The sequence below is a fragment of the Geotrypetes seraphini genome, chromosome 7 (assembly GCF_902459505.1).
Source record: "Geotrypetes seraphini chromosome 7, aGeoSer1.1, whole genome shotgun sequence".
NCBI lineage: Eukaryota > Metazoa > Chordata > Amphibia > Gymnophiona > Dermophiidae > Geotrypetes > Geotrypetes seraphini.
The window spans coordinates 108,958,616-108,982,375 of NC_047090.1; the positions used below are offsets into that span (position 1 = coordinate 108,958,616).

A 23,760-nucleotide genomic window follows, 5' to 3' on the forward strand; every position below is an offset into this window, starting at 1 on the left:
TTAGAAAGTCAGTTATCACAAAGACCCCACAGAAGGACAAAAATTACTGGGAGGCATATTGCTGGTCTCAGGTTGGTAGCTGCAGAAAGTCACTTGCATTCTCCATGTCTTCCTCCTTTGTTTCAGGATACACAGTTAGTAAAGTTGGGCAGGGGAAAAAGAGGTAGGAAAAAAAATCCTTTAAAAACACCAGTTCCATAAAAGCATAGAACCTTCCAATCTGCACCATGTCCTAATCACTTCTGATTATCTGTTTTGATGATCTTTCCAAGAAAGTTAGTGGATCCTTGGGAGAGGAGTTTTTGAGAGAGAAGAATCAGATTAAGTTCCCAAGCTCCTTTGCTGAAGGTTAATATTTTACAAGTAGCTCATGTTGAGGCTGCTTTTCAGGGATCCACCCCTTTCACCCAGGAATGGTTGGTTTCTTAGTGCAGAAGCAAGGGAATTCAAAAAAGAGGCAAAGGAAAATGCAAGATGAAAAAGGGGGAAAGTGAGAAGCAGAGAGCACATACAAGTGAAAGAGTACCTATAATGGATGAACACCACAGGTAAGTGAGTAACTTAAAGAAATGGAAGCAAAATAAAACTGCAAGTGAAAACTAAAATTAAATGTAAATTAACCCAAACAGAAGCCAATGAAAGGAAATCAAAATTTGTGAAGCCATGGACAGATCAGTTAGGTAAATGCAGTTTAGACTCTGGTATGTCTACATGTTCGTGAACCTCCTGAAGCAGAGGCTGTAGCGGAAGTGGACGGTGATTCCTCATCTGTTGTATCTTCCTGTTCTTCTTTGTGAAGACCAAAGCTAATATGACTCTGTAGTGCAGCTGGAGTCAGCCACTCCTTAGGTAGGCAGCTCTGGAGAAATGGGATACATGAGCTGAAGTAGGCTAGGCGATTCACCCAGCGGGGTATCTCCTTTCCACACAAGATCTATAGGACACAAAAGAGCAATTACAATCAGAAGGACAGGTACATCTGTGCTACAAAGGCTTTGCTTCATGTACGTCTCGGCATTCCTCTGATAGGATATGGGGCCAGATTTTAAGAACTAAGCAAAAAAATTTTTAAAACGTGCAAATATTTGCATGGGCAATTAATATTGCATGGGTGTCAGATATGAGGCTTGCGAGTTTCACCAAAACATACCCCCCTCCTATACAAAGCCATGCTAGTATTTTTAGTGCCAGCCACAGTGGTAACAGCTCGGATGCTCATAGGAATTCTATGAGTGTAGGAGCTGTTACTGTGGCAGCTGGTGCTAAAAATGTTAGCATGGCTATGTAAAGGAGGGGGATAGTAAAGCTACTGAATTAATACTATCCCAGATCATATTTATCACAATAATTTCCTAGGACATAAATTTAATGTTAAACAAATTGCCTTCCCCACCTTCACCCTCCCCCAAATAAATATTTGTAAATGGCACTACAGAACATTTTTCAGTTTTTTAAACTGTTTTAGAGACTGACCCATTATTACATTGTATCTGAAAATAAATTTAAAAGACAATACCAAGTGGATGCTAACATAAAATGTTTGATAATTTATTTGATAGTTAGGATTTCTCTTTTATTTTCCTGCTTTTTATTTCTCTTCTGCAGAGGTAGTAGTTCTTTAAAACTTTTGCAAGTATCTTCCATTTAGTCACTCTGATTTTTATGAATATTGTTCTTCTACATAATTAAGGGCTCATTTTCAAAAAAGATAGACATCCAAAAGACAGCATAAACTAGCACTTGGATGTCTTACTAGTCAAAACGTCCAAGTGGGCATTCTCAAAATAGACTTTCTAGACATCTTTCTAGTCACTTTCTCTCTAGTGCATCTAAATCTTAAGGGGGTATGTTAGAAGTGTGTTTTGGGTGTGCTTAGGACTTGAACGTTCTGCAGGGATAATCAAACTTTTAACAAAATGTCTGGGACACCATTTAGACATTTGGGGCTAGACCTGTTTTAAAAATAAATAAGGATCAAAAAGGTGCCTAACTGACAAGATACTACCATCTGCCCCTGAGCACATATGCAGCCTTAGCAAATATAGAGGGCTGATGGGTCATGCTGTGACACCCTACTCATGGTGGGAATCCAATTAGCACTGCCACACAAGCTCAAAAACCATAGCACCTGAAAAACATGGCTCTTAAGAATGACAGCAGCAAGGATGCTGTGGGGGCCAGGGATCTGAGAAGGGGGAAAGAGGACAGAAAGAATGCCTGTGGGATTGAGAGGGGGAAGTGAGCCTTAGGGTGAAGGAGGGAAGGAAAGGAATGTATGTGTGTGTCTGTGGGGGGGGGGGGGGGAGGCTGAAAAGAAAGCAGAGAATGCCAAGAGAAGGAAATGGAGAGTATGTGTCCAGTTGCAGAATGGAAAGCAAAGGAGAATGCCTGAGTTGGGTTGGAAGGTAGAGCACATGATGCCACTACAAATGTTATGCAAGCATCTGCTAGCAAAATACATAAGAAAGAGAAAAAGGAAACCGATATGGTTTTCCAAAACGTGATGGAGAAAATAAAGACAAAAGAGTTGGCATTTGTGAAAAAACTCAAGAAGAGGAGCACAGAAAGGAATACCAGATGAAACTGAAAGAAGCCAAGAGAGAAATACGTCTGGTGAAAGGGCAAACAGAAGAGCAAATGGCTGGAATGAGTGGCTGGGTGCATGGTGAGGGTATGTTGAGACTTGAGGATGGTTGGCTGTGGATTGGTTGTGCATGGTTGGGGGTTCCTTAATACTTAAAATGTCAATTGTGTTGGGCATATGACCAGGGGTTTACTGTTCTCTTTGTACTATCGCTGGTATGCTTTCCCCTTGCTGTGGTACCTTGCTGTTTCACACTGTTACTATTCGTCTTACTTTTGGTTATATGTTACCTATTGCAATTGCTAATAAATATAATTGGAGGACAATTTTTTTTTCAGGTATATTAGTGACATGAGAAAGGCAAAAAATGGAATTGCGAGACTGAAAAAAGCTACAAACCACTATATGGAGACTGATGAGGAAAAAGCTAACTTGCCAAATGAATACTTCTGCTCTGTCTTCACAGAAGAAAATCTTGAAGAAGGATCGCAATTGGCTGGCAAAGTTACCTGTGAGAATGGAGTGGATACTACACCATTTTACGCAAGAAAATATGAACAACTTGAAAAATTGAAGGTGGGCAAAGCCAAGGGACGAGACGGCATCCATCCTAGGATACTGAGTGAGCTCACAGAGATTCTAGCAGGTCCTCTTAAAGATTTGTTCAATAACTCCTTGGAGACAGGAGAGGTTCCGTGGGATTGGAGAAGAGCAAATGTGGTCTCTCTTCACAAAAGTGGTCGCAGAGATGAAGCAGGAAACTACGGGCCAGTAAGCCTCACGTCAGTTGTTGGAAAAATAATGGAAGTATTGCTGAAGGAAAGGATAATGAATTTCCTAGAATCCAATGGTTTACAAGATCCGAGGCAACATGGCTTTAGTAAAGGTAAATCATGCTAAACAAGTCTGATTGAATTTTTTGACTGAACGACCAGTGAATTGGATTGAGGTTGTGCACTAGATGCAATGTAGATTTCAGCAAAGCCTTTGACACAGTTCTGCATAGAAGGCTTTTGAATAAACTTGATGGACTGAATTTAAAACCCAGAGTGGTAAAATGAAACGGGTTGATGGACAGAAGCCAGAGGGTGGTGGATAATGGAATTCACTCAGAGGAAAGAAGAGTAGTTGAGTGCCACAAGGGCTATTCTGTTCAATATATTGTTGAGCAACATTACTGAAGGTTTAGAAGGTAAGGCTTGCCTTTTTGCAGATGATACCATGATTTGTAACAGAGTGGACACCCTTGAGGAAATGGAAAACATGAAAAAGATCTGCAAAAGTTAGAATGGTCTAATGTCTGGCAACCAAAATTCAATGTGAAGAAGTGCAGAGTGATGTACTTGGAGAGTAGAAATCCAAGGGAATCGTATAGGCTGATATGCTGATGGGGATAGGAACCTTGGGATGATAGTGTCTGATGATCTGAAATCAAAGAAACAGTGTAACAAGATGGTGGTTGTAGCCAGAAGGAAGCTAGGCTGCATAAAAAGAGGAATAACCAGCAGAAGAAAGGAGGTGTTGATGCCCCTGTACAGGTTGTTGAGGCCCCACCTGGAGTGCTGTGTTGAGTTTTGGAGGCTGTATCTGGCTAAGGATGTATAAAAACTTGAAGCAATTTAGAGAAAGCGACGAAAATGTTATGGGACTTATGCCAAAAGACATACAAGAAGACATTGGTTATTGGTGAGGCCCTACTTCGATCATACGTTACTGGCCTTTCAGTTTGTTTTTCTTTTTGGGGTTTCTGCATGAGTATGATACAATGAGCATGCTGCAGAATCTAATATAAGAGCATAAGAATAGCCTTACTGGGTCAGACCAGTGGGCCATCTAGCCCAGACATGGGCAACTCTGGTCCTCGAGGGCCGGAATCCAATCCAGTTTTCAGTATTTCCCCAATGAATATGCATGAGATCAATTTGCACGCACTGCTTTCAATGCATATTCATTGGGGAAATCCTGAAAACCCTATTGGATTCCGGCCCTCAAGGACTGGAGTTGCCCATATCTGATCTAGCCCAATATCCCGTCTTCACGGAGGTCAATCCAAGTCACAAGTACTGCCTTTGTAAGACAATGATGCATCGGTAAAGTGCTTTCAAGAGCTCTAGTTTGCCCAACTGCTGATCATGTCTAAGGCAACCTACAGCTGGATACCTTCACATAAACAACCCTGTCAATAATAACAAAGATTTAATATAAGATGCCTACCGCAGGTGAATCATACCCTAATATGATCTTAGGATCAGATTTCTACTCAAACAACTGGCAGATTTCAACAACTGGAAGTGAGGAGTGACCTAGCGGTAGAGCTGCTGCCTCAGCACCCTGAGGTTGTGGGATCAAACCCAGCATTGCTCCTTGTGATCTTGGGCAAGTCATTTAATCCTCCAGTGCTCCAGGCACAAAATAAGTACCTGTATATATGTAAACCACTGTGAATGTATAACCACAAAAAGGCGGTATACAAGTCCTATCCCCGTTCCCTATGCCCTTACTCAGACAACTCCTCTATGCTGATTAGAAATCCTCCAGTTCGCTGCTGCCAGTAGGGGGGTGATGCTTCAATTCTGTGTTTTCAATCGCTAGGGACATTCTGTCCTTGGAGTCCTGCCTGTCCCTGACTACTGAAAATGTGATAGTGAAACAGCAACTTCCACTGGCAAGACTGTATCTGGAGGACTTTTGCTCAGCTTAGAGGGAACACTGCGGCATGTTTCCTCGTCACCAAGTGTGCTTTCTAAAATTCCATATCACCAAATTGACTTGCTGCATCTCATACATCTAGCATTGATGAATGTACGGCCTTGGTCATATGGAGGATACAGGATGGGGGTTCTCCCCCACTTGCAGTTTCAGGATAGCCCCTGTGAGACAGTATGGTGCAGTGGTTAAAACTACAGCCTCAGCTCCCTGAGGTTGTGGGTTCAAACCCATGCTGCTCCTTGTTACCTTGGGCAAGTCACTTAATCCCCCCATTGCCCCAGGTATATTAGATAGATTGTGAGCCCGCCAGGACAGACAAGGAAAAAATGTTTGAGTACCTGAATAAATTCATGTAAACTGTTCTGAGCTCCCCTGGGAGAACGGCATAGAAAATTAAATAAATAAAAGTGCCCTAGGTAGAGCGGTACCACTAAGGAACAGTGGCCTTTGAGTGAACACTGCATTCCTTTGTCCAGAGACTGGCTTCCTATATTTTGGACTTCAGGAAGAGATGCATTACTTTCTGTTGTAATATGAATATTTGTGATGTCCTTTGAGCAAATGTTCCATGGTTAAATGGTGAGAGAGATTTATGTTTAGTACAATGAGTTGGTTGGTATCTTAGAATAGTTTATGCTAATAGACTGCAGGTATGCATGAGGGATAGGTGGGTGTGAGTAGGCAGGAAATAGGAACTCTACTAAATAGTATGATTGATGTCTGGGTGCTATATTTTCTTACCCTCCTTGGGTATTCATGCTTAGCTGCCCACACAAGTACAGGTTTAATTACAGGCTTCTGTTGCTGTTTATATGCTTGTTATAGATGTTATATTTTCTCAAAGCTTGCAATGGAATTGTCTACTTACCGCATACAGTGGGGAGCTTGATTTATTGTTCCCTATGCACATTAGAAGCATCAGGTTGCTGGAGCCTAAAGAACTAAAAGCTAACTTACTTACCCCCTCTCCCCTTTTATCAAGCCATGCTGCCGAGCAGCGTGCGATAAATGCTGAGCCACCCATAGGATTAAAATGGGCAGCTCGGCATTTAGCTCGCGGCGCAGGGCAGTGTGGCTTGAGAAAAGGGGGAGTTAATTATTTTTAGTGTAGCTGACTCACAGTTCAAGGTAATTTTCCTTAATGGTAAAGATTTTATCAATCCTATAAAGAGAAAGAAGGTAAATAAACTGAATCCAGAAGTTACCGTATTTTTCGGTCTATAAGACACACCTGACCATTCGGTCTATAAGACACACCTGACCATAAGACGCACCTCTGTGTAGAGGAGGAAATACCAAGAAAAAAAATTAAAAGCAAAAAAACCAAACAAAAACATACTACATTTCAAAAATTAGAAAGGCTCCAAATACAGCTTTCCTTTACAAGACTGTTAAAACTTTCACCACTCTTTATCAGGCATGAAACCATTTTGACCAAATTCTGTCAGCTCAGATCTTTGCATCTCATTTTCAGGAAAAAAATCAGCAATGCTAGGAAAACTATACCCAATACTCCATATTCTATATGTCCGTATTCTGATCACACCTTACAAACCACTACTAATAGTACTCTGGGTAAATTCAACCTGCCATCAACAACAGATCTTACAAGAACAATTTCTGGGTTATGTCTCCTGGGGACCCCATCCCTAACTCACCACTTAAAAATCTTTTATAGCTCATCTGCCATTTATTCAAATAATAATTAACAAGAGTTTGACATCCTGTGCTTTTCCAATTGCATGGATGCATGCCTATCATAGGCCAAAACTAAAATGTATTAATATCAATCCTTCAGATCCTAATAACTACCACCCTATCACAAATTTATCTTTTCTTTCCAAAATTGCTGAAACTGTTGTTCATTGACACATTCAAGATTTTGTTAATAAAACAAACGCTCTGCATCCATGCCAAACAGCTTTTAGACCATTCCTTAGTACAGAGATTTCTTTGATTGGACTTATGATCTATATTTTTAGAGGCCTTGATCAATTCAGAAACATTTTGATGATATTGTTTGATCTCTCAGCGGCGTTTGATCTTATAGATCATTCCCATCTGCTCAATTGCCTTAAACATATAGGAATAACAGATACTCCTTTTGAATGGTTCAAATCTTATCTTTCAAATCATTCATATACAATCCTTTCCACCCCATTTATCCTTGATATAGGACTACCACAAGGATCTAAACTTTCACCACTTTTCTTCAATCTTTTTCTATCTCCTCTGTTAACTCTTGGATAGTCACTTGGCTTTAATATGTTTGTTTATGCAGAAGACATTCAAATCTTATACACCTTTAAATCCTTTATGTCCAAGGAGATAACAATGCTGACTCAATCCCTAGTTCAAATTACCGATTGGCTCATTCAACATAAATTAAAACTGAATCCAGAAAAATCTAAGGCCATTATTTTTTCATTGAAGGGAGATTCTGAATTACCTACTTTGATTTTACTTCAAAATATGCCTGTTCCTATAGTTCCATCAGTTTGTATTCTTGGAATTACCCGACTCTAAACTCAACTTCAATATACAAATAAGTCAAGTTGTGAGACACTACTTTTTCAAATTATGCTTGATTAGGTCTATATGCTCCCTTATTTTCCCTTCTGCTTTATCCTTGTTCATTCTTTACTTATTCAACAGCTCGACTACTGTAACTCTCTTCAGGCCGATCTACATCATAAATATACTGTACTAGTCTTTAAGCCCGTTACATTAACGGGTGCTAGAATAGATGTGTCTGTCTGTCTTTCTTTCTTTCTCTCTCTCCTTGGCCGCTTTCTGTCTGTCTGTCTCTCTCTCTCTCTCTCTCTTTGGCCGCTGTCTTTCTTTCTTTCTGTCTCTCTTTCCTCAGCTGTCCACCACCACCCCTTGCCTGCTCCCCCTACCCAGCAGTAACCCTTCTCCATTCCTTTTTACCTCCCCCTTGTCCAGCAGCACCCCTTCCCTGCTCCCCCTATCCAGCAGCAGCCCTTCTCCCTTCCTTTTACGTCCCCACTGTCCAGCAGCACCGCTTTCTGTCTGTCTGTCTCTCTCTCTCTCTCTCTCTCTTTGGCCGCTGTCTGTCTTTCTTTCTTTCTGTCTCTCTTTCCTCAGCTGTCCACCACCACCCCTTGCCTGCTCCCCCTGCCCAGCAGTAACCCTTCTCCATTCCTTTTTACCTCCCCCTTGTCCAGCAGCACCCCTTCCCTGCTCCCCCTGTCCAGCAGTAGCCCTTCTCCCTTCCTTTTACCTCCTCCGTATCCAGCAGCACTCCTTCACTACTCTCCTGTCCAGAAGCAGCCCTTCTCCCTTCCTTTTAATGAGGTTTAATGAGGTTTTGATTAATCGCTTAATCATAATTCTAAGCGATGTACATGATAATAAAATTACAAAGTTTGGGAAACAATACAATACTAACAAAAGCTGTCCAGCAGCACCCCTTCCCTGCTCCCCCTATCCAGCAGCAGCCCTTCTCCCTTCGTTTTATCTCCCCACCCCCTCCCCCCCCCACCCCCGTCCAGCAGCACTTCTTCCCTGCTCCCAAACCGCCGTTCCTACCCTCCCTCCATCCCGGCTTCCTGGTCTCTTCTGGCCCACCGGCATGAACCGCTGCTGTCGCTTGTGCTCTTCATTCGCGTATTCCCTCTTCAAAGCAGCCTGCTGAGGATCGCCGGCCAGCTGTAGTGAACCTTACAGGCCGCTCTCCACCTCAGTAGCATGTTCCCTCTGATGCGATCCCACCCCTCTGATGCACGGGATCACATCAGAGGGAACATACTACCAAGGTGGAGAGCGGCCTGCGAGGTTCACTACAGCTGGCCAACGATCCTCAGCAGGCTGCTTTAAAGAGGAGGGCAGACGCAAATGAAAAGCAGCAGCAGTGGCAGCAGTTTGTGCTGGCGGGCCAGATTACTACCCCGCTGGCCAGATTTTGACATGTCAAGACTTGAGGGCAGGAAGGGGGAGTCGACGGCGTGTTCTCCGCTTCCTTACGTCCGTGGTCGCCATTTCAAACTCCGCATGCACAGTAGAAGCCAGAAAACTGCTACAGGCTCGTTCTACTGGCACAGAGCTATAGATCACGGACACAGGGATCATGAAGTTTGAAGTGCGCATGCGCGCTTAGGGTTTTATTATTGTAGATATGTAGACCACAGCTTTTCCAAAATACTGCGATCCAACTGATTCACAATGTTTCTAAATTTGATCATTAGCTTCCATTACTGCATTGAATTACCTATAAAATTCTCATGCTTAATTTTAAAGTCCTTTCATCTGGAGAACCACAATGCCTTGCTAGACATCTCATTATGTATATTCCTGCTAAAGCTCTCAGATCTATTAATCAAAATCTACTTATTCTCTATTCACATCGTGTTATACTGTAGTTCATGAACATATCTGGCAGGCAATTTTCTCTGTACACCGTTATGGAATGCTCTTCCTACATCTATGACAATGCAAGCATCTCTAGTTCATTTTAAATCCGAGTTAAAACATTTCTCTTCTCTAATGCTTACCCTTGATATTTTGTTCATTAAGCCTTGATTTATACATTTTACACTGTCTCAGAAGTGATTTTGTGAACACACACAGCTAGTCTCCCTGTCATCTACATATACTTCCCTTCCCATCTTTCCTATCTGACATTTGTAGTTCTCCCCTTTTCCCCTCACCTTCATGTTTTGCTTTGTTTTGTTTTTAATTAAAATCACATTTCCTTTTCCCTTAATTTTAGTATTTTAAGCCACTTCAGAGGTTGTTTTTTTACCATAATGCAGGATAATACATTTTAAATAAACTTAGAAATAATGTGACAGTGATGCAATAGAAGGTCACGTTCTTCTAGATGAAAGTACAAAGCTATAGCTTAAACCATTAACAAGCTGTAGGCACTCATGAGAATCCATGAATAATTCTGTTTACATGGAGCCACTCACAGAAAGCCTGAAGTCACTTGAGGACTGGGCACAAACTTCTAGCAGTTTATTGGTGGTCTTCATTCCCAGAGACAAGGAGGTTTGTTTTTTTTTAGCAATAAGCTTGATATGGAGAAATTATTGCATATTGGGGACAATTTGTAACTAAGTGCCTCCATTTAGGATTCAGTAAATGGGGTTGGAAAAAAAAAAAAAATCAGTGTTGAGCACTCTTCTCTACTGAAGGAGTGGCATAGTGGTTACAGCTGCTGCATAAGAACCTTCCTAACCCTCCATTGTCCCAGGTATCATAGTTAGATTGTGAGCCTGCCAGGACAGATAAGGAAAATACCTGATTACAATGTATTGTGAATTGCTTTGATATCCATGGAGGAAAAGCAGAATATCAAATTAAAAACAATATTCTATAAAGGGTGCTATGTGAACATTCTTTATAGAATAGTGCTTAAAGTCAATCCTACACCCAAATTTCAATGCCAGTATATATGCCAGCTGAAATCTGGTATAAATGCCAGCGGCCAACTCTTAGAATTTGGGTATAGAAATACCACTGTGCTATAACTCTGCATGCCAATTGATCAGCTTCCAAATTTGGGTGCCATATATAGAATCTGGGGGACTGTGAGTAGCCCTGAAATTGTCTGGTCTAGGTTTAGACAAAGTTCAGTGGGAACTGTATTCTTATGAGGAGGAGTAACCTAATGGTTAGTTCGGCAGGCTTTGATTCTAGTGAACTGGGTTTAATACCGACTGCAGCTCCTTGTGACCTTGAGGAAGTCACTTAATCTTCTACTGCCCCATGTACAAATAACTTAGGCCCCCTTTTACTAAGCTCTGGTAGAGGTTTCTACCATGGCCCAGAGTTCTAAATGCTTTGGTACTGCTCCAATGCTCTTAGGAATTCTATGATCGTTGGACTTAATGCTCTGGACATGGGGATTTCAATTGTGAATCTACAAAGGACAGAGAAAGTACCTGCATATAATGTGTACAGTGCTACGTACATCTAGTAGCAATACAGAAATGATTAGTAGTAGGAGTAGTAAGGAAGAATGATACAAGAGCAAGTAAAGGCAATTTTGTAACCTAGGCATCCATATTTACATGCCCACAATAGAGGGAATTCTATAAATGGTGCTCAAAATTCATCACCAGAAAAAAATCACCATAAAGAGTGATTCTTTAAAAGGGCTTAGCGCCGATTCCCATGCAAGACTTACACCTGCTGAAACCTGGTGTAAATGCTGGCACCCAAGTTAGGCACGCTGAGGCCATTTCTAAAATGACCCCCGGTGTGTGCTTATCTACAGTATTTTGATGCATATTCTTCATGGAGATCATCAACTGGACCAGTATCTCTCTAAGACTGGGTTAAGAGTCACCACTAGGTATTACAGTGAGTTCATTGCAACAGACAGGGAAAAAAATGCTTGAGTTCGTGAATAAATTCATGTAAACCGTTGTGAGCCCCCCTGGGAGAATGGCATAGAAAATTGAATAATTAAATAAAATAAATGTTCTCTCTTCCTCAAGCACAATACTTTCATTTCTTCTATTCCAACTAAAAATAGAAAGTAGTGTAAAAAAGATAATTGATCACATAACAAATTTAGGCTGATTTCTAAATATTCTGGAAAAAGAAAATCTAATTATCTATGTAGTTCAGCTCATAATGGAGATTAAATATGACGTGCAATTACAGCAGAAAGATTGGGGTCTGTAGGGAAAATAGAAGTCTGATGTTTTGTATTATTATGTTTTTTCTTGTTCCTTTCAGAGGAACTCTGTACATGTCTCACAATGTCATAAAGGATCCATAGCACATTTAGGGGCCCTTTTACTATGATGCTGTAAAAAAATGGCCCATAGTACGTGCTTACGTGGGTCATTCCCGCACGCTAAGGCCATGTTGACCACACAGCTAAAATGGCTGATTTTCCTATTTCTAGGATTAATGACCACATGCTAATTTTCTCATTAGCGCATGATTTCTTAACTACACCTATTTTGTAGGCAATAAGAGCTCACATGCAACCACATGCTAATCCACATGTAGCTGTACTAACCAATTAGCATAGACCAGGCCTACTTTCTGCCCTGACCCACCTAGCACTAAAAAATAAAACCTGTTTTGTAGCACATGGTTTGCAAGCACAAATGGAGAAATTACCACGGGACACCTCGGTGCACCCCACGGTACACCGTTTAATGCTGCGGTAAGCATGTATCACGGCTAACTGCAGCATAGTAAAAGGGCCCCTTAATGATTCTGTTCAGAGATGTACATGAGCATGAGAGCTTACAGAAAGTTCTGACCCCAGGGCCATAGGTTGGTCAAGCCTGTTGTAGAACCTTCATGGCACAAAAGCTGGTGCTATTTTATTTCATACCAAAAATTCAAAAGTTGAGGCTACTTTAAAACCAAACAAAAACAATACTGCAAGAAAAAGTACAGAGTACAGGAATTTATTTAAATGACAAAAACAAAAATCTAAAACCAAATACATGAACTGCATAAAAAGTATGTATTCAAAACAGCTAGTCCAAATATTCCTGTTTTGAATACATACTGTTTTGAATACGTACTTTGCAGTTCATGTACTTGGTTTTAGATTTTTGTTTTTTTCTACCCTGTACATTTTCTTGCAGTATTGTTTTTTGTTTGTGTTTTTTACTGCAGGTTTTGTTGGTTCTTTTGTTTTGCTACTTTGATTCTCTGATTCTGGAGACTGTGGTTCCGCTGTTATATGAAGCGGTATTATGTGGGACGCTGTTATCTCCTACATCTCCAGTAGACAGGCATACAAACAGGTTATTGGGTATAATGACTGGGGTAGCCATCCAAATGATTACGAAAAACTGGAAGAATTGTGACCGCTTAAATTTCACTTTTTGATAAAATTCGATATGCTTATGTTACGAGAAAATGATGTCTGAACAAACGGGTAATAATAAGTGGTTTAATCTGACGTGGGGTCCATTGACCAATTTTATTGATTCTAATTAAATAGTTTTTCCCTTTATTTTGGTTATACTTTTTACATCCAGGGAAGGGAGGTGGGTGGGAGGGAGAAGGATAATGTATAAGGACTGGTTTATTTATGAGTTGTTAGTACTATTGTAAGGGTATCTTGAATATACTGAAATCGGGGGAGGGGGGGAAGGGGTGAATATTATTCTTATGAATTTCACTGATGGATATAAGTGCTGTTTTTTCAGGTAACTTGTTATGCAATTTTTGTATGCACTGTTTTTAGAATGAAAATGAATAGATATAGAAAAAAAAACAAAAAACTGTTCCAGTGGAGGAGCAACTGGGGTTCACTTCCACCACTTGAAGACCCTGGAACTAAAGATAGGTAAGAGGTGCAGTGGAAGACCTTGGGGGCTGATGCTTTACCAAAGGGGGAATTATTATGGCAAGGGGGGCACCAGGGCAGGCTGTGCATGTTGTTCCTGTTTTGAAAAAACTAAAGATCATCTTTTTTTTTGTTTGTTTCATTTCTAAATTGTTAAAATTTTCTGTGTTTGTTTCAAATGAAAACACATTCCTAATAAAAAGTGACAATGGCCCAACCTCTGCCAAAGCCGCTGAGAAATGGTTGCAATTCTTGTGCATGAGATGGTATGCGTTGCCTTTGTACTCCTTCCCCAGTTCCTCCATGATCTTATCCACATCATCTTCAGTGAAATCAGTGGTTCCCAGGGCAATGGCTTCTCTGTTTTTAACAATAGAAAAAGCAAAGAGATAAGGGACTAAATCCACTGGTTTTCAGCAGCAGATAGTGCCACTGGAAATCTCTGTAACCTTCATAGCACTACAGAATCATTTCTATAACTGGGAACCTCCATTTTGGGTGCCCTGAGGCCACATGGCAGGTGCCTATTCTATAACAGAATCTAGGCATCTAGGTTCCATTATAGAATTCAAGCTTAACCAGTATTGATGCACCTTACACTAGCCACAGAACTATTATAAGCATGGGTACATAAATGCAGAAAGGACATGCTCAACATATAAGTGGGAGCCCCGTCTATGTCTTCCCATGTGTACGTCTCCTTGCAAATATGTGCTGTGTAAACGAAGTGGATATATGCAGAACAGGGCTAGATGCTCTATTACCATTTACATGTGTATATGAAAAACATTTATGTATCTTATGCTTGTGCAAATATGGGCACCTAGGTTATAGAATTACTCTTTAAATGGATAATGCCAGGGTCCTTCTATCTTGGCAGCAAATTAAAGTGGTACTCTGTCATTTGGGTAAGTATGCAGGGAAACAGTAGTTTACTGAATTGTTTCACTGATCTTATTTGACTTGAGATAGATAAGGAGGTAGAAAGCACTTACTTGAACTTAAATGTTTCTCCAAGTTCAACAGCATTTCCAGGTGTGATCTCAAAAATTCCACTAAAAGGGTAAGGGTGTCCTCCATAGGCATACTCTGAAAAGGAAACACCATAATTAGACAGATTAAGAAGTATGCCCAGCCACAAATCAATCTCAGGTTTCTTTTATTGCTCAAACTGGATATGCAGACTAACAATGCAGTCAGTCCGATGTCAAAATTCTCCACTGTATACCAGAAAAAATCGAAAGAACTACATCTTCATGTGTGCTAGAGACTGGATGTAGCCACAGCCCCTGGTTCCTGCAGTTAGTTTTTCAAGATTCTGCTGCAAGCTTTCAAATTCTGTGATAATTTTGTGGCATGTTTTCATAAATATATATTATTCAGGGAAAAGTTTCTCAAATGAGACACATGAAATTTAGAAATACACTCGAAATAAACATGTGCTCCAATTGTTTGATATAACTGATAGTTAAACTATGTATATGATATAAATTTCAATCTCACATATGCTCAGAAGTGTGTAGCCCTCCCAGGGAAACACTCTATAGAACCCATCGCCTAATCACTGCATACGTGTAAATGATTGAAAAGCTTAATATATTCCAGTAAACTGTGAATTCAGTTCTTTTTAAACTTGTGATTGGTTAAGAACTTATCTTTCGAATGTTTTAAGTGTTCCTTAGTCCTAACGCGGATCATGTTTCGTTATCTTCATCAGGAGACCCAATGAAAATTCTCAAAATGTAAAACTGTCAAAGTTATGCTATTCAAAAGTGAAGAAACTTTAAGAGAGAGACGGCGTCTTTGAATTGCATAACTTTGAGAGCGCCGCATACAGAATCACAGCTTTGGAGAATCCCTGCCACTCAGCTGATGGGTGAGGGGGAGGAATTCCCCTGCCACGATCGGCTACTGCGGCCTAGTGACAAAGATAAGCGGCTGAAATGTAGGTCAGGGTTCCCAGGCCTACAATTCAGCCACCTATCTTGACTGAATAGGCGCAATTCTCTAACCGGCGCCCTCAAATGATTGACAGGCAAACGGCAGCTGTGCCAGTTACAGAATCTAGCCCTTCATTTCTCTGCCACTGGCCTTCCATTGTTTCTGTCCTCCCTCCTTCTACCATACCCATTGTGTACATTCCATTCCAGGCAATAAAAAATTTTAATGGTTCCTGCTCATCTTTTAATTAGACTGAATTGTACCAGAGATTCATGTTTTAGTGTAATTGCTGTATACTGCAATTAATGATGCATATAAAAAGATGTGGAGAAAAAGAGACCTCAGAAATTATTGCACCCCTTATATTCAGTATGACATATGTCCTGTATTTGGGGCTAAGCACAGTCATTGGTCTCTGAAAAAATTCCACACTTCAACTTTTTTATGTCATTAATTGCAGAGGTCTTTCGTCATAGCTGTTTCCACTACTATATACAACACTTGCTTTGACTGTTTAAACATATGTTAGTAGTTCTTATATTAAATTAGTGTAATTGCACCAACTGTCTGAAACACCCTACCTATGAACATTAGGATGGCAACTTCTTTATTGGGCTTTGTTAGCCATGATTTCCCCTTTATCCTACTCCTTATACCCTGTTTTGTCATTTATGCTTTTAAGCAATTTTATTACATTATTGTAGTAATTCCCTTAAATGCTAACCAACTGTTAATGATCTTCTCACCTTTCTCTGTTTTAACCCACGTACGACTACCCTCCCTATATTTTAAATTTAATTGTAAACTGCCTTGATGCCACTGATGAATATGAAATATATCAAATAAAAATGACCACGAACAAAATGACATTTTTTTTGTCTACAAACCCCTACCGATTACCAGGGCTATTTGAGACCTCACTTCCTGAAAAGAAAATTGCCAAAAGTTAAGAGACCTAAAACCATTAAACAAATCTTTTTCATGTCTGCTATCTTTCATAAAAGCTTGTTTTTCATACAGGGGACAACTTTCAAACAATGCAGATATGTGTAAATTCTGTGTGTGGTTTTTTTGGTTTTAAATCTGCAAACTGTAGATCAAATTTCAAAGGGGAAATTGTCCTTTGCATATTGACAGGAAATGTGCACAAACAGATTTGCCTGCGCTATTTGTGTAAGTAATTTTTCCAGAAGAACGTACACACGTACTGTATTTCTGAAATCTAAAAGTATGTGTGCAAATACTAGGGTGGTTTGAAAAGTTTAGTAAAAAAGCAAGTTACAAGCAGTGTTCCCGCTAAGCTGCGTTGGCCTGCGCTCGCGCACAAAATATTACATCGCAGCGCAAAGTTTCTCTTCACAGCGCACACACGCGTCGGTAAGGTAAGGGGACGCATTGGGGGGATTGCACTTCCCCACAATTGCCATGCTTCGGTTCCTCTTCTTCCTTCCTTCCTCCCCCCCCCCCCCCGCGGGACCCTGCGGCACCATCAACTCTTACTCCCTCTAATGTCGGCCCTGCAGCTCCAGACTTCCTCGCACCTTCTCCCCTCCCCCTTTGGATCGCTATTATTTTAAATGTTATAGCCGCGGAGCTGTATCCATCAGTGGAGATGTCTAACCTCGGCCTGCCCCGGAACTCTTACTGCAACAGTGACTTCCTGTTCCTGCCTAGACGGGCGTCTGCTGCAGTAAGAGTTCCGGGGCAGGCCGAGGTTAGACATCTCCACTGATGGATACAGCTCCGCGGCTATAACATTTAAAATAATAGCGATCCAAAGGGGGAGGGGAGAAGGTGCGAGGAAGTCTGGAGCTGCAGGGCCGACATTAGAGGGAGTAAGAGTTGATGGTGCCGCAGGGTCCCGCGGGGGGGGGGGGGGGGAGGAAGGAAGGAAGAAGAGGAACCGAAGCATGGCAATTGTGGGGAAGTGCAGAGCTGCAGGGAAGAGTGTTGCGGTACCCAGCTGGAGGGAGAAGGAAGATGAGGGAGGGAATTAAAGGAGATGCCAGGGCTTGGAGCGTAGGAGGAAGGTATGCCAGTCTAAGGGAAAAGGAAGGGGGAGATGTGAGAGCATGGAGGGGGAGCGAAAGATGGAAGAAAAGGAAAGGAGAGAGATGCCAGAGAATCAGGGAAGGGGAGATACCAGACTATGAGGAGAGGTGTGGGAGAGGGAAGGCGAGGAGAGAGATGCCAGACCAATGGGGTGAAAGGAGAGATGGAAGGGGGAGGCATACAGTTTCTGGAAGGGGCATAGAAGGAGAGAAGATGCCATATAGGGGAAGAGAGACGGCAGACAGTGGATGGAAGGAAGAGAGTTACAAGAAGATGAGGAAAGGAGAAACCACAGAAGACAAAGGTAGAAAAAAATTTCTATTTATTTATTGCTTTAGGAGACATGTGTCACTGTTTCTGTGAAGCATTGTATGCAGAGTCCAGCTTCTTGCTGGTTCAATTTAACCTTTGTCTATGTATTTTTATTTTATCCCCCCTTTTACAAAACTGTGAAGCGTTTTTAGCACCAGCCTTGGTGGTAGCAGCTCTGATGCTCAGAATTTTATGAGCATCAGAGCTGTTACCTCCGTAGCTAAAATCCACACTACAGTTTTGTAAAAGAGGGAGGGGTTAGTTTGTGATTACATATTCCTTACTAGGCGAAGGTGTTTTCTGTGTTCTGTGTGTTCGAAAGACATGGTTTTCTGTTAGGATTGACGGTGTAGGATTGATCTGTGCTGGTCTGGCTTGTTTAGTTTTACAATGGGTGTATTGATGTACTGCTCACTGCAATATGTAAGATGCTGCCTTTTCCTAGGTACTCATGTGTGACGTGTGGTTTGTTACTAAAAATCATGTTTTTCTTACAGATGGGGGGGGGGTGCCAAAAAAATGATGGGCCCCGGATGTTACATATGCTAGGTACGCCACTGTATGTAAAGATACCAGAAAGCTGGCGTAGCAAAAACTTCTAAGTTTTGAGTATTTAACCCTCCCACAATCTCACGGGCACTCGTTTCAAGTTTATTGAGATTTTGATTTAAACGCAATATCAAATATTTTCAATGCGTATAACAAAAATAAATTTGGGGAAATAAATAAAACCATTTGTGTTCCCGCTAAGCTGCGCTGGCGTGCGCTGGCGCACAAAATATTACATCGCAGCGCACACGTTTCTCATCACAGCGCACGATCGGAAGAGGCGTACGGCAGATGGCAGGGCGGCGAGAGGAGAATCGGGCGAGTTGGCTCATAACTTGCTGGCGCCCGATATTTTTGGCTCACGGTGAAAAAAGTTTGCTCACAACACCCGCCCGCTTAGAGGGAACACTGGTTACAAGTGGGAACGGACAATGAGCAATCCACAGGAGCCAGTGAGATAAAATCAAGCCTTGTTTATTTCAATCCAGGACGTACAATAATATGGACCTGACAGTACTGCGATTTGGCAAGCACATTCGCCTGCATTAAGGGCCACTGTGTCTTAGCCTCTACAGAGAAACACAAATGCCCTCAAAGATAATAAAACAATCTGAATAGTAGCTTATCGTCAAGGGCAAAGAAATATGACCGTCACCCATCTACTTCGCGAAGCTAACTGGTTACCGTTATCGCATCAAACAACTTACAAGATACTCCTACTTGCTTTCAAAATTAAACTTACCCACTCCCCAGCTTTCCTAGATAAATATCTGATTCCCTATGACACTTCACGGACATTAAGATTTACTAACCAGAATTTACTTACTATTCCCCCATTAAAGAGCTCTACTATACTCGCAATACTATATTTTCCGATACAGCCCCTGCACTCTGGAATGCTCTCCCGTCCAACATTTGACTTGAAGAATCCCTTGATAAATTTAAGAGCAAACTTAAAACTTTTTTATTCAGAAATAGGATCATGCTTCCTGCCCACTCCATTAAAGTTCAGTGAAGAAAGAGAACCGCTTTTAAGACACCTCCCTCTTGATTTTTCCCCTCCCTCCCTTACCTTCCTTTTAAATATTATTTTTATCTCAATGTATTTTTTATTGCCTCAACCCTGGTACCTCTCATATCAAACTTGTCTATGTCCTGTCAGTCACTTATGTTATATTTATGAAGGCCCGGATTCTGCAAAGTGCGTCCCAATTTTAGGCAGCTGTAGGCGACCTACAGTTGTCTAATCAGCCAATTGGGACACACGTTTAAAAAAAAAAAAAAATGCTCCCCAGGCAGGCCGCCTATATTGAAGGCTCCTCCGGGAGCCTAGAGAGGCCCACAAGACCACCTGAGCTTGCCTAAGGGTCTTAGGCAAACCTAGGTGACCCTACGCGTCTTCCTAGTAGAGGGAGAGACGCTTACAATGTAGGCCAGCAAAATGCAAAAGTAGAACAGTGGTCCTTAACAGGCTTACTTAAGAGCGAAATATGCGCAACGAACTCTATTATTACAATACCAACAAAAACATCTAGTGAGTGTTCTTTTACATTTGTACAACAATACTCCCTTCTAGCTACCATAATTGGCCAAGTTATACGTATGCATTGGCATGTAGTCCAATTAATTGATGACTCAATAGGGGAGGCCCTAATTTTTGCTTATAAAAGATCTAGGAACCTAGATGAATGTTTAAACTTTAATTTTAATAGAAACCACAATAGATCTGCACCAGGCTCTCACAATGTTTGTGGAGCATGTCAATGGTGTCAATATGCCATCGTAGGTGATATTTATTTATTTATTTATTTATTTGGATTTCTATCCCGTCCTCCCAGTAGCTCAGAACGGTCTACAAATGAACATACACAGTGGAGAGTAAATAGACATATAAGTAATACAACAGGTTTAGTAATTGGATTTATAGATTTTGGAGTGAATTAAATACAGGGAGAGTATAGCAGAAAGAGAGAAGGGGGAAATACAGTAGTTTAGTTTAAGGAAAGTTATATGCGTTTAGATACAATTTGTTGGTGGAGAGAGTAAGAGAGGGTTATATTGGAGTTTTGGGGAGGAGATAGGAGAGTGGAGGGGGGCGTAAGGGGGGGAAAAGACAGAGGAGATCTTTAGTTGAAGAGGAGGGTCTTTACCGATTTCCTGAAAGTTAATAATGAGTTCTGTTGTCTAAGTTGGGGGGGGAATAGTTGGATAGTTGGAGACACCTGGATACGAGTAAGAGCTATCAAGCAAAGGAGATAACTAATTGCAATTTGTCCAATGTTATTTAAGTTATACAGTGCACCTGCCCCAAACTGTATGTGGGGCGTACTACAAGTGGAACGTACGTGGGGCATAGTACACTACAAATCCCGTATTCATACTCATAATGAAACAGCTCAGCTAGTTCGGCATTGGAGACTGAAGAAATATACGATCAGAGACTTAGGGCTCCTTTTACAAAGGCGCTAAACCACCGGCCACGCTAGCCGCTACCGCCTCCTCTTGAGCAGGCAGTAGTTTTTCGGTTAGCGTGGGGGCTAGCACGTGATAAAAAGTCACGCGCGTTAAACCCGCTAACGCGCCTTCATAAAATGAGCCCTTAAAGTGGCAGGTCATTGATATGGACAAAATTGGGTGGGAGGGAGGGAGGGAACTATGAGCGCACATTAAACTTGAAAGAGTTACGCTGGATGTATGAATTAGATAGTATGCAGCCCAGTGGTTTGAATGAAATGAGTGACTGGATGGTTCTGGCTGAATGATGTACCTAGTAATTGATATTTATCTGCTTCTTTCCTGTTGTAATTGGTTTTTGACTGTATATTGATGTGGATTATGCTTTTGCTCTTTTAAAGTTGAGTATAATATCTTATCGGGGCCAAGCTGACAGGTTCAGAAGAGTAGGCTCCCTATAGGCCTTCATGATTCATGACGTCAGGGTGGTGTATATTACGTTTGTAAGGAAAGCCGCGGCCATTTTGGAATGTCTAATGGCCACTGGATTAGTAGAGCTGTTGTGTTCAGAATATTGGTAAGTTGTTTTTTAATGTAATGGGAAACATAGTAGGTAGTTCAGAGTTTGGGAATTGATGAGTTGTGTTTGATGTTTGTATTAGTTGCCGCACTAGCCCGTCCTGAAGAATTGAAACGCATTGGTGGGGAGCAGTGTAACAACACGACACTTAAAGCTAAGTTTAAGAATTTAAGAATGAAAGAAATGAACTGAAACGAAATGAATTGAAGAAGGAAATAAGAATTGCACTTTATAATTGAGGAACGGTTAAGAGATAAAAAGCGTTATGAAAATTAAAGATTAATTACCTGATTCCAGCAGGGAGCAGCCTGCAGAAAGGATCGCGGGTACTTTAGCAATCCTTGCAGGTTGCCATAGGCCTCAGGAGCTGTCTTCCCTCTGCCGCGATCCTGCCTCTGATGTCAGAGGAGGGGCGGGACCGCGGCAGAGGTTTAAATTCCCCTCTTAAGCGCCACCAACTGTTTAGAGATTTACTACGTGCTCAGACTCATGTAGCCTTTATACAAGAAACGCATCTGTTGGTAAAGCACGAGCACTATTGTAAGCATCATGCCTTTCCTCATTTATATTTTACATCTAGTTCCCATTCTTTTTTTTTTGTATATAATTGTTATTGAGAAAGCAGTCAATACAAATAACAGGGTCCAGGCATGGGACCACAAAACTGGTACAGCAGAAAAGCAAAACCTAGTTCCCATTCTAATAACAACCGGGGGATTTTGATAGCATTAACTAGGGTCCCAGATTTTTTCCTTTATTACAAAGCAGCACACCTCAGGATTCTTTTTTATTCTTCTAAACTGTGGGTGCACTTGGAACAACATTAGGTTTCCTCTACTCCCTTATGGGCAGTTCCTTGGCTTCCCCCTTCTTCTATTCGAGTTATAGCTCGTCATACTCCTTTGGCCTTGCAGAGCATCTTGGACACCAGGAAGCCAGTACGTAAACAGTTTTTTTTGGATAGAAAGTTTTTTTTTATTGACTTCTTTAGCTTGTGTCCCTGATTTTCCCTCAGCCCTTACTGATAGTACTTTTTTGAGATGGGGAAAGAGTGGGCTTTATACCCTTGGACAGTTTTGGGAAGAGGGACGGGTGGTTTCTTTTCAACATTTACAAGATGAGTATGGTTTGTTGCCTCCTGATTCTTTTCGTTATACTCAATTATGCACCTTTTTACATCGCTATGCAGTTGATGATTTAGGTTTGGTTGAAACTAACTTGGAAAGAGCACTGCATAGAGGGGTCCTAGTAGAGGTGTGATTTCTATAATTTATTTGGCTTTGCTGTCTTATGGAGATCCCATCACTACTTATATACGACGGTGGGAGAGAGATCTTCACCTCACATTCACGGCTCCCCAATGGCAATGTACTATTTCTTCACAAGATGCTCTTTCGCTGGTATCATACCCCAGCTCGCATACAAGCTTGTTTTGGGCTGGGCACTGGGGCTTGTTGGCGTGAATGTGGTGGGGTAGGTGATATGTTGCATATTTGGTGGACCTGCCCTATGATAGGGGGATTTTGGAAATCAGTTTATGCTTTGGTTTCTCAGATTTCGGGGTCTTCTTACCCTGAATGGCCGGAGCATTGTCTTTTGCATATTTGTCCCTCTGAGGTCCATCGACTGGTGTCCCACGTTTTTGTAGCGGCAAGATTGGTATTGGCTCGAGCCTGGAGGTCTCTTTCTGCCACGTCCATAGAGGCTATAGTTCATAAGCTGGATTATATTGTTTTGATGACTAAACTGACAGCAGTAAAGTCTGGTCGTCTAGGGCCTTTTCATAAAATTTGGGATCCCTATATTACTTGGAAGTCTGGTGTTTAGGATTTTTTTTTTCTCTCTTCTTCTTTTTCTCTTTTTGAGGTTGCTGTTCTTGTTTTGGACCCTGAGGAGTTCTTGGGTTGTAGGGGGAAGGGGGGGCGGGGTTGGACTGGGCTTATTGGTTGTTTTTGTGTAATTGTATTTCAACTGTTCTGAGCTGCAGATGTTTGCTTGTATTTGCCATATTTTTCTTGTATCAGTTGTGTACTTTGTGTTCTATTTCAATAAAGAAAACTTAAAAAAAAAAAAAAAAATAGAGAAAAGCATACTAGGAGCAAGGTCCAATTGATAGTTTCAAGTTTCAAGTTTTATTAAAATTTGATGAAATCGCTTATCAGGATTTCTAAGCGAGTTACAATAAAAAGATTTTGGGGTTAAAAAAAAAAAATTACAATACGAATAAGAGAACCAAAATTAGACATTTGACTAACGGGAAACGCAAGGATGGAGGGGGTGAAGTAC

General features: G+C 41.3%; 1 protein-coding gene across 1 annotated transcript in view; it reads right to left on the reverse strand.

The window, feature by feature from the left end:
- Positions 1-691: 691 nt before the first annotated feature.
- LOC117364234 (deubiquitinase DESI2-like) overlaps positions 692-23,760 on the reverse strand; it is a 49,173-nt gene continuing 26,104 nt past the window's right edge. Inside the window, exons 4-6 of the mRNA XM_033953247.1 lie at positions 14,582-14,675; positions 13,805-13,946; positions 692-934 (exon numbers count right to left, since the gene is read on the reverse strand). Of these exons, the coding sequence (XP_033809138.1) occupies positions 692-934; positions 13,805-13,946; positions 14,582-14,675 (479 nt within the window). The remainder of the gene's footprint in view (positions 935-13,804; positions 13,947-14,581; positions 14,676-23,760) is intronic.